This window comes from Polypterus senegalus, chromosome 2 (assembly GCF_016835505.1).
Source record: "Polypterus senegalus isolate Bchr_013 chromosome 2, ASM1683550v1, whole genome shotgun sequence".
Classification (NCBI taxonomy): Eukaryota; Metazoa; Chordata; class Cladistia; order Polypteriformes; family Polypteridae; genus Polypterus; species Polypterus senegalus.
This window is the reverse complement of record NC_053155.1, coordinates 109,506,780-109,525,691: the sequence shown is the minus strand read 5'-3', so window position 1 is coordinate 109,525,691 and position 18,912 is coordinate 109,506,780. Positions and strand designations below refer to the sequence as shown.

General features: G+C 36.5%; 1 protein-coding gene across 4 annotated transcripts in view; it reads left to right on the top strand.

The window, feature by feature from the left end:
- cntn5 (contactin 5) overlaps nucleotides 1-18,912 on the top strand; it is a 1,359,131-nt gene that overhangs the window by 898,227 nt on the left and 441,992 nt on the right. For all 4 annotated transcript variants that reach the window (XM_039744349.1, XM_039744347.1, XM_039744348.1 and 1 more), the window contains exon 8: nucleotides 4,522-4,725. In XM_039744349.1, coding sequence (XP_039600283.1) covers nucleotides 4,522-4,725 — 204 coding nt within the window. The remainder of the gene's footprint in view (nucleotides 1-4,521; nucleotides 4,726-18,912) is intronic.

The following is an 18,912-nucleotide window of genomic DNA, read 5'->3' as shown; positions in this document are numbered from 1 at the left end:
CCAGTATTGTATAGTGAAAGGCTAGGCCAGTGTACCCTGTTTGAAACCTGACATCTTTTTCTGAATTCATAATGTGCTAAAATCAACCCCCTTTGTCTCATGAATGTACTGTATATGAAGAGTTGTTTAAAACATAACCCTCCTTCTTTTATGATGTAAAATACATACAGCCATATGTGTACATACATTAATTTACATTATTTCATTTTCAATGTAAATCTTGCCTTGACTACATTACTGCCTTGTTTTTAGCTGAGACCACCTGGCTTATCATAATACTGATGTGGTTTTTTAGACTGTGTTTTCTACCCTAAAGTCTAATAACATACAATTAAATCCTCTCATTTGGTTCCTGGCAAACTGACTATTAATGAATGCTAAAAAGGGCAAAATTAGCAATATTAATTTCTCTGCATAAATCATGCTATTTAAGTCTGCTGCATTAAGAACGCAACCAGCAGTCTGGGCTGTGTCAAATGAGAGCATAAGATTCATTTATTTTCCTGAAGGAAATAAAGTTAAGCATACTGTAACATATTCATGCAACACAGTTCCAGGAGCAAATTGTCACAAAGATATTTAATGTTATGTATTGTAAGAAATAGTTACAGTTAAGTGTCAGTTTATAATAATACTGTATGTTTAAACAGTTATAGCCTATAACAATTTTTTTTTTTTTTTAAACAAGAACGCCTTTCCATCTATTTATGAGAAGCCCACTACCATCTGATTTGTGGTCCTGCTTTATGCAAAACAGCCAAAAATGGATACAAGTGTAAAACCAAACTGTCATGACACATCTGTTCATTGTGTGGCACAAACATACACACTCTCATTCTTTTCATTCATACCAGGCCAGTATATGGATAGGTGATTCTAATTTACTTAACATCATGTGTTTAGAGGTAAACCTATTAGGAACTCCAGCCAGAAATCTAACCTGAGGTCCAAGCCACCATATCACTTAGGATAAAGTTCTATCCACCTGGGCCTTCATATTATATACTTTCAGATAACTCCAGGTTGTTGCTCAAAATGCAATTTTCATTTATTAGTACATATAAAGGATTCTAAAGCAGATATTTATTCAAATTATATATCAGTTTTTACACTGTTTTCTAAATTAAAAAAACATCAAACACACATGTATGGCTAACCATCATCTTTTTTACTGCATAGTAGCACAAATATGCAGTGAATATTAAATACTACTTAAAACAAAAGGTGGAAAATTACCTCCAATAAAACAGACAAATAGAGTTTCAGGTTTTGTCAAATCCACATTTATTTATAGAATGTGGGTAATTTTTTCAGGGTGCAAACACAATTCAGTAGTTGGGTGGAATGAGTGGTCTTTTTTGCCCTCTCTGTCTCTCCTTCTGTCTTATGGGGGGTTGTTCCCAGCTATCTCATGGATCACCAGACATCCATTGTTATTGTGGGAAGAACTTACTATTAGATGAGCCTTATGGAAGGTTCAAAATCCCTAGGGCAGTTGGCTTTTCTTCTAGGACTGTCTTCCAGAAACATTCCTCATAAGAGGCGATCAATAGTTACATTCATGTCATACCTTTAATCTAAAGTGAGCTGGGAGTTGTTTGTTTTTTTTTGTAATGATGTTAATGTGTTAAATCTTCTTGGGAGTAAAGAAGCAATCAAGATGGCTAACAGGATGATCTTAGGTTATATATCACAATGTGCGTTGTGTAGGTCAATGGAGATTATGCTTAAGATTTATAATGCCCTAGTGAGGCCTCACCTGGATGTTACAAAAAAGACATAGCAGCACTAGAGAATGTCCAGTGAAGAATGACTAAGCTAAATCTGGAACTAAGAGGGGTGAGCTTTGAGGAGAGATTGAAGGAGCTGAACGTTTTCAGTTGAAGCAGATGTCAGGGGACATGATTGAAATGTTTACAATAATGAAAGGAATTAGTACAGTGGATCTCCACCGTTGGGTCAAAGTAAATTCTGCAAGAAGAACATGGGGATATGTTTTCAGGGAAAGACATTTAGTCATTTATATAATACAGTTGAACTAAAAGTCTTCTAGCATTATTTCCTATTTATAATCCATTGAAATGCCACTAAAACCATCTTCAGAAAGTTTTTGATGAGCTTCTCTGGCAGTGCTAATTTTGTCATTTAGCTATAATTTTCAATGAGCAGAGAATGTGTTCCTTTAGACACATTCAGCCACTATTGTTGCAATAGAAATGATATACTGAGCTAGATATCACATTTAGATGAGTGGATTACCCATCTGGAATGGACAAGTAGAGTTCATCTCTGTTTATTTATTGCTGTAAAGCTTGAAAACATAATGAAATGATAATAGCAATTGCATGAAACCTGTATAAAATTGATAGGAATCCTGGGACAACTTTCATTGCTAAACTGCTAAAAGTAAAATTACTTGATACATCACAATTTGGAATAGAAACACATCAACCCATCGCCCCAAGGCCATTCGATGCATCATCTACACACTGCGGGAAATTACAGGAATGGACTCGCTATCTGTTGAAGCCATTCATATCAACAGTTGACACACTAAAGCACTCAGCATTACCAAAGATCTCAATCATCATGCTTTTATGACCCTTTCGTTTGGCATCAGGGCACAAGCTAATCAATTCAGAGACTGCTTCTAGCCTTGGAAGCACATATTTTAATCAAATAGTTCCGCCAATAACATTTAAGCAACCCATTGATCAGAATGTTACTAAGTGTGTGTACCATCCTACCATTCTTACACATTTTTCTGTTTATTTGTTTACTTCCTTGTTTTGAACAAACACTGTGAGATATAATTGTAAAGGTGAACTTGATCATATTCTAGGAGCAGAAATCAAGCAGTAATGTGGCTGGGAAAGAATAATGCAGATGAGCTCTTCTATGTGATACATTTTGAGTGAAGCTAGTGGCATTGAAGTTATGCAGAGGAGTGAACTCTGTAGTAACAAATGCTGTGAAATGAATTATGGAGAAGACAGGCATAGACACCAGGGCAGTAGAAGTGGATTATGGATAGGCTGAAAGCATCATGAGCTAAATTATCTCTTAGTAAGGTACAACTACTGTACTACAGATTTTTTGTATGTATTCAAGTAAACAAAACATCTTTCTTTTTTAACCATAGAACTTTTTCGGACTGTGTGATATACTGTGCTGATTGCAAGTCTATAGCATGAATATGGTATCTGAATTAAATACAAACATATAATAAGAAGACCCAACTGCTTTGGGCTATGCAGAAAATCCATTAAAGATCAGTTTCTCATTATAAGTTTAATCCTATCACTTCATCCCAAATCCAGCCATGGTGTTATACTTGAGAGTATGTTTAATTAGGAGTCAAACATTTACACTATATTAATGATTTCGATTTACAGTGTTGTACCATTTAAACAACATTACCAGAGTCCTTTCAATCGTCTTCTATTCGTTTGGTGGTGCTTTATAATATTTTCATTACTTGTTAAGTAGTTTTCTATAAATGCTGCTTTGACATTCTTCCTGCACTAAGTATCATTTGGCTAAAGCCATTTTAATCTGAAGTACTAATGGGCCAAACACATAGATCACATTACACTCCAATGCCTTCTTGTCAAGCTGTCAACACCACCACACCAGATTATATAAAGTGCTTATCCCATAAAACCCTTAGGACTATTAATATCTTTTGACGCTACTCTTCTTGCTATTCCCAAACCCTCACTTTAAAGCTTCTGGTGAATGCTTACTACTTTTTCCTGCTACTGTTTATAAAGTTAAAATCAAATACCTTGCTCTCTTTCCTTGATGCTGGCTTCTTTCCAGATTCCTCTTAACATCTATCAATAATGCATGCTTGTTTGTAATTGAAGTACAGTTTTAATTTTATAATATTCGTGGCTTTTTCATTTTGATAAGGTATAATTTTAGTTCTGTGATGGTCTTTTTATGTCACATGGTATTAATTGTACTATATAAAACAAATATTGATTTGCCTAAAAACAAATAACTGCACCAATGTTAATAGGATTTCTGTATCCACTAAGCCTCAAATGATTATTTTACTCAGTATAAATCTGCTCTACTTCTAAAAGAAACTATTTAGAAACAATTACTGCATCAAAATGTGTGGCTACAGCAACAGAAGAGGCCATCTACAGTCCTGCAATTGCATTAATGAAATGAAAAAATGCCTTTCTCTATTTGACCAGTGGCAAAGGAAAAATTGTTAATAGGTAATTTGTGATTCAGGCAGATGACTGGATACTGCTGCTCTGTTTTTCCTTAAGGCATTGCTTAATTTAGAAGGCTGGGCAGTAATACTTTTTAAAGGGTCACCGATTCATTCAACAGTAACAGCTTCAGTGAGGATATTCTTATAAACAATTTACCAGCCTTACAAATGTGGGAAGGAAAATAGAACATAACTTTTCCCAGCCACAAGTAGCTGCAGTTTCCATTAAACATGTTAAATGTGTTGTGAATTGTTTAATACTAATATTCAATTTCTTTCTATTTTTATAGAGATCACATACAGTTGGGTTTTCAATGAATTCCCCTCCTTTGTAGCAGAAGACAGTCGTCGTTTCATATCTCAAGAAACAGGAAACCTGTACATCTCCAAAGTACAACCCTCTGACGTCGGCAGCTATATTTGCCTGGTGAAGAATACAGTCACAAATGCTAAGGTGTTAAGTCCACCAACGCCACTAACACTTAAAACGGATGGTGAGTTTCAAGAGCTTCTAATCTATATCAATATACAGGGTGGTGCACAAAACAGTAGCCTTTATCAACAGCAAATTTAGTCAGGAGAAGCCAGCTGGAGTTCCCACTAGCACTTTGCTTTGTTAGCTCTGTTAAAGTATGTATGCGCTTGCCATATTCATTGGAACAGTGTATTCAGATTATATGGCTGTATGTCTGTACATGTCCCTTAAAGCTGACATATGATGAAATCTTGGAATAGTATCCCATCATAAGTATTCCTGTAAAATGCACAATTCAGCAATTAGTGAATAAGTTAAGCAAGAAACTTTTCTGTTTGTACACCAGAAGTTGTTGGCAATGCTAGGGATCACATGGAAAAATCAAATAATAAAATGATTAATTTATCAAGTGTAATATAACATTTATTATTCTGTCATTACTAATTAAACTCATAACACTTAGACAGGAACCAGGCTACATTTTCATGCACCAACCTGTACAATGTAGCTGGCTATTTTTTCTTTATACTTGTAATACCACTCAATTCAGTATCCTATAACAGCTTTCTTATATTTGTATGAGCCATTATTAAACCAATATGGTAATGTTCCTTGAATCACAGTGCCAAACGTTATTTTGGTATAAATGCTTTTTTCTCTCACTGAAAATCATAAGATATCTTTTTTTTTTCAGATTGTTGCTCAGATTTATTGGTACAGTATCTTTCATACTCTGATAGCAGAACGCTTTCCATTCTCACCTCCAATATATCTGTTTGTTACTGTCTCTTGTCTACTTATTGTTTTTCTATCTCTCTTTCTGTCTTGGTCCCAGATTATCTTTCTGCTGCCAGTGTGTGTTTTACATTACCTCTTCATAACTCTATGCACAAACTGGCAAGGGGTGTGAGCTTTAAATACCATCCCTGGGTTACTTGTTGGATTGTGGATGTTCTTCTGAAAGCAGAAAGTAACAGCTATAAATCTACTGGGCTCTCTGTTGTCTTTCTGTACCGCAGTGTACTTGACCCTCGTGAAATCATATTATTATTTCCTACTGCCTAAGACAAGCTGCACTGGGCTTCTACTAGTGCCCCATGTAATCCCTCTGTAGGGTAGAGTGTTAGGCTTCAAAAATAAGAACTAAGATGCTTTCCCTGTAGTATGCTAGAGTAGTATTCTAGCATTCCATCCAGGGAGGGTGTTCTTAGAGCATTCCTATCCAGAATCCATCATGGAATGACTAGGATTAGTGGCCCCTAATGGTCTGTGTTCCCCCACTGCCATACCGAAGAACCCTACTTTTGCATTTTGACATTGTTTTTTGCAGGCTCCCCCCTTTGTCTTGTGTATTCTGGTGCTACAAGTACTTGTCAATGCTTTATTTTGTTTCTCCTTTAATAATATTATAGCTTCAACATATAATACTGTAATGTGCGCCATTCATATTAAAAAAGAAATGAAATTTAGGTAAAAGTGGCAAAACATCTGATACAATAATTAATGATAGATAAAATCCCACAACATAGAGAATTTTCTGAATTCTGTGTAATATATTTTTTTTTACTTTTATCACTGATTTGTTTTATAGTGACACATTAAGAGCAACATCCCAACCTTTTTAGACCAATACCAGATGCTGTCTCACTTGCCCTTCACACTGCCCTGTCTCACCTGGAGCAAATGGACAGGCTGGCTATTAAACAAAACAACTTGGGTCTCAACTCACACCTGTGCCACATGATTATAGATTTTCACACTAACAGACCACATGGTTAAGCATTTCTTTTTATCCATAATACTTGACACTGGGGTACCACAGGGCTGTGTACTGAGCCCTCTCCTTTACTTCCTCTTCACAAACGACTGCAAATCTACCTATGACACTGTGGTAATGTGCTTTACTGTCATAACCAGCAATTAAATAAAATTAGTTTAGTGTCCTCTGCAGGGTTATGAGAGAGGCATTTGTTTGGGAAAAAAGTATAAAGCCTTTTTCCTTTCTTTATATAGTGCAGAGAGAGACGTTTTTGCTGTCAATATGAATACCTTTTGACTTGGTTGACATCTGTCGAATTATTTTTTTTCCCAAATTTAGGTAGTACTTCACATTCCTAAGCTAGTATGAAACAAAAGGTATAATGGAGATAAAAAAGAAAAAGATTTAAAGTTGACAATGTGACAACATGCGGTCTCGACTTTAGATTGAATATTGACCAAGGAGAGTCCAACTGGCCTAGCTCCAAAGAATGACCTCCAAAAGCAGATTAAACACAGAGTTCTAATTGTTGAATGTGTTTGAAGCAACTTGTGAGCTGCTGAAATTACATTTTTCACACCATGCATATGCCAACAGATAAATGATAAATATCTCAGTGAATAAGAAAGCATGTTATTTGATTTTATGGAGCAACCGAAAACAGCGACATTTAATTAAAATGTCAGCTGCATTCATTCTAAATTCTCACTAAGTTCTAAAACATCACGTTTTTGCAGTAATTAGGCAGTTTGCAGAGTTAGACACCACCAACAACATGCAGAAAAGATGTACTACATTTCCTTTCCTTGGCAATGCATGCTGGAATATGCTGTGTCTGTACACACCAAATCTCCTTTCAGTCTTAGGTCTTTGAAGCCACAATTCCTTCTGATCAGTTTTATTGAATCATTAATGAAAGCAGGAGTAAACAGTTACAATTAATTTTAAAACAAAGAGAGTGCTTCTAATTTCAAAATAAATATTTCATATACTGTATTCCAAAAAAGCACCTTCTGCCCCACTCTGAAAAAATAATCGTCCTTACCAAATGCAAAGAAAACATTAAGTGTTATAATGGGTGTCTATTATTCAAATGTATCTAAATGTCTTTAAATTATAATAATAAAACTCTTTGCTTTAGGCAGTAAACTATATTAGTTTTATGAATTGTAGAATTGATTTAGATAAATTTGCTCTTAAAAAACAAACAAAATGAATCATACTAACAAGGTTAATTATTCTGGATGTTACCTAGGTGTTTAAAAAGAGTGATGTAATAATCATCACTTTTTAAATAGTTCTTCTGTCATCTCTTATCAAATTCTCAGCGGTTGAGAAATGACAATTTAGTACCAGCAACACCCACACATTTGAGAATTGTGAATACAACCTCACATTATTACAATAATAATTTAATGTTTAAGGATCATGCTTAGCATTAGTTTTCAATGTATCTGTATGAGATGAATTCAATTGCAAATTAGCTTGCAACACCACTATTTTTGTGCCCTTAGATATTTCTGCCAGAATAAAGGATGGAACTGTTACATGATGTTCGACAAGTGGCAATTAATTTTTATTCAAATTAATTTAAATATATTCCATTTTCAGCTTTTAAAATGTAACAAAATTGAATATACAGTAGCCTTTGAAATGAAAACCTTTTTCACAATAGTAAAAGACTAAAGCACTCCTAAGAAACTTTTGTGTTTTCCTGTGCTTTTTGCATGATATGTAATTTATGGAAAGAAAAAAAATGAATTATTGTGACATAACTGCTGATTAGGCTCAGTAAAAAAATGTTTTCTATTTTGGTGAGATACCACCCAGCTCAGACCTACTTTTCAAATCTTCTTTCTTAAATAATGTTTTAATTTTATTTGACTCAGGATATAAATCATAACATGCCAAGGAGAAATGCTGTGCTACTGGGTATTTTCTTTGCATATTTTTTCCTGGGTGGTTGTAGGTAACAAAATGCTATCAAACTGCATTTCTTCATCTGCTGCAGGAACAGTAAATCATGACTGTTGAATGTCTGAAAAGGACTGGCTTGGTTGTGGGGAAACTGTGTGTGATACAATATTACTTACTGCTTAAATATTGTTTACTCAGTAGCTTCCTATACAGCCTCAGATTCAAGTACATTCTCTTATTTTACAAGTTCTTCTAACAGTTCTCCTACTCATTCTTTCACTTCTTTCATACTTTCTTTCTCTATTCTCCTGCAGTCCTCCCAAGTGAGCTTTGCCCAATTCCACTCTGGAGTCTGACTCACCTCGGGAATCGGGACAGGTCTTTCTCAGCCCGGACTAGGGAGTACATCCAGTACAACATCATTACCACCAAGAAACACCTCTGGGTCAGGCAGAACTTCTCTAAGACAGAGGAGTGTACACCTCCACAAAGTATACCAACAGGGTTACCCTTTGGGACGACAGTTCCCATGCTTTCCTGCAGGTACACAAAGGGATGCTGTCAGTGAGCTTACAGGGGGAATTTCTTCTATTATAAAGGCCTCCTGGCTGGATAAGGAAATGGCATAGATACATACACACACACACACACACACACACACACACACACACACATATATATATATATATATATATATATATATATATATATATATATATATATATATATTCATTTTTCACTGCTTATCTGAATCCAGTTGTGTTGTGGGGTATTCTTAACAGTAAGACCCACAGGTCCCTTTCTCTAGCCACACTTGCCAACTCATATTATGGAATCCAAAGACAATCACAGGCCATCTGAGAGATACAATCCTCCCAGTGTGCCCTGGGTCTTCCCCAGAGTCTCCTTCCAGTTGTTTGTGCCCATATTACCTCCATAGAGAGGCATCTGAGTGGTATTAATATCAGATTCCAAGGATGTGTATGCTTTTCAACATATTTCTTAGTAACAGCCCAGTAATCCTGTAGAGAAAGCTCATTTTGGCTGCTTGTACTCACAATCTAATTCTTTTGGTCATTACCCAAAGCTCATGACCACAGGGATGTGAGCAGGGATGTAGATTAAATGGTAAATTGACAGCTTCACCTTCTGGCTCAGTTCCTTCTTCACTACTACAGATTGGTATAGTGAATGCATAAATGTACTCACCTCCCCTATCCATCTGCTGATCTCGCCATCCATTTTCCCCTCACAAACAGTCCCAATGTGTGCTAGAGTTAACAGTCCAATGAAAACAACAGGATCACATTGTCTTCAAAAAGCAATGATGCACTGGACACCCTCCCCTCTCCAGCTAGGTCTTAATATCCTGCCCTTGAAAATGACAGTATACACAAGCAATAATACACACAGTTCCCTTAAAAGTTATTCAGGCCATGCAAGTTTTAAAATTTTTTTTCATTTTATTGTTATACAACAAATCACAGTGGACATAATTTGGTTTTAATATTAAAGTGAAAACAGATCTTTGCAAAGTAGAAAACACAAAATAATTGAGCACATAAGTCTTCACTCCCTTTAAAACGACAGACCTAAATGATCACTGGTGCAGCCAATTGGTTTTAGATGACACATGATTAGTTTAATGCAGATCACCTGTCTGGGATTTCATGTATTGATTGTAGTTTAAATGCACCTTATCTGGAAGGTCCAACTTGTGGTGAGTCAGTCTGTTGGCCTAACCTACACAATGAAGACAAAAGAACACTCCAGTGGAGAAAAAGTGCAGAATCTGGATGTGCAAAGCTGACAGAGACCTGTACACACAAACTGAAGGTCCTCATGGCTGCCAATGGTGCATCTACCAAATACTGACTTGAAGAGTATGAATTCTAATGTGATAAATTATTCTGTGTTTTATATTTGTACATAATTTAGACCACTTTACAGAAATATGTTTTCGTTTTGGTATTAAAGAGTATTTTTCTGATGATCAGCATTAAAAAAGCCAAATTAAGTTAACTGTGCTTCAGTTGCACTTAAGAATATGCTGTAAAGACTTCTGGGTAAGGGAGTACTTTTTATGGGCATTGTACTGTGTGTGTGGGTGTGCGTGTGTGTGTGTGTGTGTGTGTGTGTTCTACAGTTTTATTTTTATTTTTTTCTTTGGCCATACTCAATGTGGATTTTAGAGAAGTGAAAAAGTACAGAACAACACAAAATGCATACAATGCCCTATCCTGCCTACTGTGTGAAAAGAAAATAGAACTTACACAACATAATGTAATGTGTACTTGTGCAGTCCTTGTTCTCTTGTGGGTTCTTCATTTTCTCCATGGTGTTTTGAACACCAATTCCTACAGCTCTGGAAGACAATCTACCAAGAGATACCATCTCCATCTTTTAGTAACAACAATCAGTTCATGATACTCACAAAGTCTTTCACAGATTATCATTGAGGCTTAACTCTTTGGGAATATGAACCAAACAAATGATGTACCTGATGACAGTTTTGGTTCAAATATCTCCCAAACACTGCCTTGTGGACAATTTGGGCTCAGATCTTTCCCAAGGACTGCATAGTGTTGTCGGTACTGATCATGCCTAGTATGATGTTAACACAGAAGTAATTACGCTGGTAATAGAGAAGACCACCATATATGATCACAAGGCACTCTTATGTCAAGGGTTCTGCTTCTACTACTTGACTATGTAGTTTGTTTCAGATTTCTACAACTGTTTGCTTGTAAAAAAGTGACAGCATCTGATTAGGTACCACCATGTCTACCAAAGCTACTTTGCCTCAAAAATAAATGAATCATGGGTTGATCCAGGTCACTGAATCATGAAGTTTGTCAGCTTCCTGACTTCAGCCTTAAATGCACATCTTCTTCAAGGGAGCCATGCAGTTTAGGGATACACTTAGTTGCTGTCATCTGCCTAACTTCAAAAGTGCTGCTATGTCTTTTTGGCAGTGGTTATAAAACTTTGTGTGTATTTGGATATGAAAATGTCAGCATACCAAAAAAAAACCATCATATTTATAAAACCTGACATTCCTGGGATTAGGGAAAGACATAAGGTGCCAGAATCTGTGCAAGATACAATTATTACTTGGCACATGTAATGAAATGATTGCTATTACAATGAATATTACAGGCCATATAAAAAAAATTAAGAGTTTAGCCTGTTATCGTACCTATAAGCCAGCCTCCACATACAGTACCATTATGTCTTCCAAAGCTGCTTTGCCTCGAAATAAATGAATCACAGGTTGATCCAGGCCACTGAGCCACAATGTTTTGTCATCTTGGCATCACAGATGATTGCATGTTAATGTAATGTCACTACCGGAAGGTTAACGAAAGCTGCCTTATTCTCACTATGTGCCTTTATTGCAATAGAGTGAAGCAAATTGCTCCGATTATGTTAGGAAAATTGGACACTGCTGTGCCTTTTTATTTTGGCAAAAAACATGTTTTATGCATGTGCACCCACACCATATGAAAACTGGATATAATGCCTCGCCAGCTGGTTATTGGCTGCCAGCACAGCAGGCATGATGGAGGGAAGATTGGCTGAGATGCTTATAACCTATCGGCCCATTCCTGGAGAAGTGACAACAGGTAGCTGATATAAACTGACAAATTACCTAAAAAGTTTTTTCAGTTCAAATACGCAGTATTGGCACTCTTTAAATGGAAGTAAAATACTGTCTGTGTATCATATTAATCACTTTTAATAGCATGTTGATGATATGTATTATTGTGAGTCGTCTTTTTGCTGGTTTGTCTGTTTTTCTCTGTTTGACCATGGGTGTCATCATTTTACAGTTTCTCCAAAATGCTGTGTGTGCATGGGTCAGAGTTGCCATAAATATACATATATTCCCCTGTTAAGTTTTCTTTTATAAATCCTGTAGTATGCATGGGAAATTACACAGCACATTTCAAGCTTATTTTTGTGCATACACAAGCTTTATAAATAAAGCCCCGGAACTCCACAAAGTTCTCCTGATGCAGTCTCACTACTGCATTACATAGTTTAAGCAAAATGTCCCTTGATTTATATTCAACAGTTTTAACCATAATAGCTAACATTTTATTTGACTTTTTAATTGCTTCTGCAAATTGCTTAGAAGACTAGAGTGTTTCATCAAAATTAATCTTTAAATCCTTTAAAGAATTTGCTTCCTGTAAAATAGATCGAGATTGTATTCATACATAATGTAATTTTCTTCCTGTGTGTAGCACTTTCCACTTTGCTGCATAAAACTTTATTTTCCAAGTGTTCACTCAGTTCTGAAGCTTGTCCGAGCCTTTTTCAATTGTTTTCATTTCCTTATCAGTGTCTGCTGTCCCTCCAATTTTAGAATAACCTGTAAATTTCACAAGTTTGCTAGCTACACTCAAATCTGTATCATTAATATAAATTAGAAAAAGTTAATGGTCACGTGAGATTAAGTCAAGTCAACTTTATGTATAGAGCACATTTCAAACAACAAGTCAACCAAAATGCATTACAGCTTCTAAAAATACATCAATACACACATACACATATATACACTCACCTAAAGGATTATTAGGAACACCATACTAATACGGTGTTTGACCCCCTTTTGCCTTCAGAACTGCCTTAATTCTACGTAGCATTGATTCAACAAGGTGCTGAAAGCATTCTTTAGAAATGTTGGCCCATATTGATAGGATAGCATCTTGCAGTTGATGGAGATTTGTGGGATGCACATCCAGGGCACGAAGCTCCCGTTCCACCACATCCCAAAGATGCTCTATTGGGTTGAGATCTGGTGACTGTGGGGGCCATTTTAGTACAGTGAACTCATTGTCATGTTCAAGAAACCAATTTGAAATGATTCGAGCTTTGTGACATGGTGCATTATCCTGCTGGAAGTAGCCATCAGAGGATGGGTACATGGTGGTCATGAAGGGATGGACATGGTCAGAAACAATGCTCAGGTAGCCTGTGGCATTTAAACAATGCCCAATTGGCACTAAGGGGCCAAAAGTGTGCCAAGAAAACATCCCCCACACCATTACACCACCACCACCAGCCTGCACAGTGGTAACAAGGCATGATGGATCCATGTTCTCATTCTGTTTACGCCAAATTCTGACTCTACCATTTGAATGTCTCAACAGAAATTGAGACTCATCAGACCAGGCAACATTTTTCCAGTCTTCAACTGTCCAATTTTGGTGAGCTCGTGCAAATTGTAGCCTCTTTTTCTTATTTGTAGTGGAGATGAGTGGTACCCGGTGGGGTCTTCTGCTGTTGTAGCCCATCCGCCTCAAGGTTGTGTGTGTTGTGGCTTCACAAATGCTTTGTTGCATACCTTGGTTGTAACAAATGGTTATTTCAGTCAAAGTTGCTCTTCTATCAGCTTGAATCAGTCGGCCCATTCTCCTCTGACCTCTAGCTTCAACAAGGCTTTTTCGCCCACAGGATTGCCGCATACTGGATGTTTTTCCCTTTTCACACCATTCTTTGTAAACCCTAGAAATGGTTGTGCGTGAAAATCCCAGTAACTGAGCAGATTGTGAAATAGACTGGCCCGTCTGGCACCAACAACCATGCCACGCTCAAAATTGCTTAAATCACCTTTCTTTCCCATTCTGACATTCAGTTTGGAGTTCAGGAGATTGTCTTGACCAGGACCACACCCCTAAATGTATTGAAGCAACTGCCATGTGATTGGTTGATTAGATAATTGCATTAATGAGAAATTGAACAGGTGTTCCTAATAATCCTTTAGGTGAGTGTATGTGCATGAGTCACTGTCTTGCACCCCAAAACATGAGGCTGAGTCTCAGTATTTTAGTAAAACCAGCTTTATTCCCCTTGAAACAGGAACATCACGGCTATTTATTGTAGTGGGATCTGCCACTCTCCGATACACAGACACAGCAGTCAGGCAGGGTTGTGGTCAGGTTAATGGCCAGGTTATACTATTCCCTGCATTTATAATGTTTCTTTCATCACCGATTGGCAACAGGTGCCAATAGTGTGATCTCCATTGACTCGTAGTTGTTTCCAAACGTGCAGTTTCCTTGGCAACAGACAAGCAGTCCTCCACAGACGCGACGGTCACACACTTTTAGTGTTGTCCTGTATATGGGGTCCTAAAAGAGTCCAGAAACCTCACAATATATATGCAGTAAATAAATACTCCAAAAATAAATAAATGCGAAAACAGCCAGGATTCAATCGAACGATAGACCCCTGAGGGACTTCACCGATGACTTCATTTCAAGTGGAGTATTCTCTCCTTATCTGTATGCTGTCTGTCCTGCTGATAAACCAACTTGAAATTCAGTTTTATGAGATACTACTAATGCCAAAAACTTGTAGTTTCTGAATTATTCTTTGTTGGGGGATTCCATTAAAGGATTTTTGAAAGTCAACTGTATGTAATTTATATCATGTGCTTTGTTTTTGGTTGTTTGTTAATTTTCTTGTGCAGTGATCTCTTTTTAAGGCTTTAACAGTGGTCTAATTTATCCATTTTATCCATTTATTTGCCTTTTTTGTTTTATTGTTTTTCTAATATAATTAATAGTATTTTGAGCCTGAATCACAAAGTCAGTAAAGTCATACCATTTTTCATTTATAGTTTACACTTACACAATCTGCTTTTTCTAGCTAATTTATCATCCCCACAAAGTCTGCTTTTAACAAAATTATAATCTTTGTTTTGGTGTTGTAAGATATGGCCGGCTATGTATCCCGGCCAATACCTCCAGGCCGCCAGATGGAGCCCTCCTTGCAGCATAGAGGTGCCCTACTGGATACCATGGGGGCCGCCAGGAGTCGCTGCAGGGAGGCCCAGGGACTATTTTCCCTACACTCGAATCGTCCCACTCACATGGACAGAAGAAATGACGTGCTTCCGGGATGAAGAAAAAGAAGTTTTACCTGACCCAGGAAGTGATAGAAAGTCACATGGACTGAGGGACAAACACTTCCGGGTCAAGGAGTATAAAGGACTATGGGAAATCCCAGACGGACGAGCTGAGTTGAGAGGCAGGGTGGCTAAGCGTCTGGGAGTGGAGGATTGTGATTAATTATTGTATTGTTTATTGAAGGATAGTGGAGTGGTGGTGCTTTGTGCACATTATTATTATAATAAATATCTTTATTGGACTTTTACCTGGTGTCTGACGTATAGTCTGAGGGTACAAGGGTGCGAGAAAACCCTAATCTATTACAGTGTACATATGTGAATTTTCAAACATGATTTCAAATTTAACACATTTCTTCTTTTGGGGTTCACTTCCTTTTCAGCATGATGACAGATATGCGTAACAGTGCAGTATCCTGTCGTTTTCTTTAGACATTACTGAAACCCCCACCGCATCTTCCATTAAAGTCTCATACCTGCTGTTTTCTTCCCCACCTGAATTTGTACAGTACTACAACCAAGTGCATCTCAGACCTACTCTGACAGACTCAAAAAATTAAACCTGTTTAGTCTCGAGCAGAGTAGAATATGTGGGGACCTAATCCTGGTCTTCAAAATCCTCAAAGGGATTGATAAAGTAGATCCAGCAACATTCTTTCAGCTGGGTGAATCACATACAGGTAAGCCAGGAAGCACTTCTTTACACAATTATGGGACTCTGGAACAAATTACTGAGACATGTAGTTGAAACAGGAACCTTGACAACATTTAAGAAGTGTCTGTATGAGATATTAGGACAGTTAAGCTATTAGCTAAATAAACAGGCTTGATGGACTGAATGGTCTTGTCTCATTTATCAAATTTCTTATGTTTCTTACACTTGCTTCTGCCTAATTTTTGTCAGAAAGTTTTAATAGGATTATTTTATTTTTTTACTTTTTAAAAGAGGTATAAAAAAATCACAAATTTCTATGGCTTTGTGACTAGAATAAGAACAGAAAAATGGGAGCTAATCACACAATAGCAGCATTTATTGCTTCTACCCAAAAAGTGACATTTAAATAAACGGCAGGCATAATGTCAATGTATGCTGAAACAGATCATCTACATTTCTGACATTTCAGCTTTTGTGACTTTTATCAATGTCTGGAGCAGTAGTCTCTGATTTCAGTGTATTTTGGTACTGCCAGAGCTGTAAACTGGCAGGCCATACTGGTAGAGATTAAAAGATTGGGAAATGAAATGCAGTTAATAAGTGAGCTGAGGCTAAAACCAGGAAATTAATAACACAAGTCATCTGAATAAAACCACCAAACCAAAAATTGTTGTTAAGTATATCGGAGGAAGAATTTAGGAACCAAAAAACTTGTCACAAGAACAAACAATAGGGTTTGTTTATGATTCATAATCTTGCAGTTCTTTCTTTTCAGTAGCACAGGTTTAAATACCGTTGTCCTTGTGATGTAATGATGGTGTGACTTTTGGGTAACACTCCCAATGGTGCAGCATTGTGTTCTTACAACCTATACTCAATATGAACACATCTAAAATAGTGTTACAATCTTTTCAAAACATGCTAAAAAAATAAAGTAACAGAAAAACAAAGTACAAAAAAACTACCTATTCTTCTATTCCTTTAAAATGTACTAAAATCCAGTGCAAAATGTATAAAACTCAAAAAAAATTACAAAACACAACGTATTACAACAACAGATAACATCATACCAATTTTCATAATGTTTTTAATTTATTTTATTTTGATTTTTAATGTATTTTGTTCTAATCTTTTCATGTTATTTTACCATGCTGATGATTTACAGTTTCATGGTAGATGAAGCAGATATGCTGTCATGACAGTGTAATCTTGTAGTGGGCATTTATGCAGCCTTTGCACACCTACTGTATGAACGGCAATATAGGGATATGTCAATTTTACTGATCTATTTAGAGAGCCAGACCCTAATTTTTTTGGCTTTTTTAACTTTTATTGTGGCATTTCATATTACCATTGCTTACTTTGTGCAGTTTGCAATCTATTTTTTCACTTTTGAGCTTGAGCGGTTTATCCTTAATTTGTCCATATTTTCATTGATTGGAGTTTGTTTGGTCTTGGTAGAAGATAACTGAGTAGGCATGTGTCATTCTGATCAAGTAGGGTCAAGTTAATGAAGCAGTGGTCTCTGCATATGGCCTCAGTTCTTAAATTCTTCTTAAATTAGTGTAATGAATTGCTAGGGACTTTTTCTCCACATCGCATGCTGTTTGTCCCTCTCTTTCACTGTAAAAAGTGACATCTCATTTAAATGTTGTGTGCCTCTTTTTTATTTCACTTATTTTCAAACAACCAAAGTCTTGACAAGCAAACATACAGTATGTTTAAATAAAGCAGATATGAATTGAAGGTGAACAAAAGGAAAACATACTTGTTAAATTCCTATAAAAACAGAAAAACACACTAAGCTGTTTTGATAAATTCTGGATTGACACAATAAAGAAAAGGGAAAGCCAAAGCTTACCTCATTAAGATTGGAGTCAAAAAATATTTGGAAATGTGTAAAATAACTTTCTGCCACAGAAGTCCTCTTAGTGGACCAACGTAAGTGGTCAAGCTGTTCAAGATTGCATGGAACAGAATTTATTTCAGTACCACTGACCACAATCAACCTCAGTTCATTATTAGTCATTATACTGTACTTGAAAGATACATTTTTAAGAATAATCAGTGCATACCATAAATAATGACTCTTTTGTTCTGGCCTGTATCAGATTCATTGTCTAACAGTCATTTTTATTACTCTTCCAGAGAAAGGTTTAAACAGCATGAACTCCGACATAAACAGTATGCCAAACATAGCTTGTTTGTTTGCCTACTATTATCCTAATTGAATAGTTCAGTTAATTATACTGAAATTAATTAAATCATAGTGTGCAGAGTTCTAGTGGTGTGCTTAAGAAAGGCACATTATGTTTGTTTTTTTGCCATTTATTTCCTTATTCATTCCTGCATCCATTTTCTGAATACTCTTTTCCATTAGAATGGCATGTCACTAGAACAAAAGGGCTTCCAAAATGAGAAATTCCAGAAGCATGACTAGAGCTGTGTATTCTGGTAGATGTTTATATTAACATGTTGTATAAAGGCCACAGTATCTGTAGTCAAATAAAGACGTTTGTCAGGTTGACTGATGATTCCAGATTATAACACCCCATCAAAGACTGTTTCTTCCCTTTCACTTGGTGCTGCCAGTATCACCTCACCCCTCAGCACACCTTGAACTTGAGTTGGATTAAACAAGTTGGAAAACATTATGCTATGTAAGGTAATTTTGGGTGTTCCATAAGATGAGCGTTCCCACTCCCCAGTTATTCGTTTGATACTTCTGAATAAGGCAGACATTTGTCAAAAATGATTTTATAAGAACATATATAGAACATGAAAGACAATGTCACAGATAAAGAATTCTTTAGCTCCAGAGAACATGTTGTTTAACGTCCAAGACTGCTAAGTCAAAAAAGGAAAAAAAAAGATGAAGGGTAGTTCAGTGCTTATTGCCTGCTCTAATGCACTTTGAGAGCCTGAAAAAAAATTCTTCCCTGTGGTTTAGCCTTCT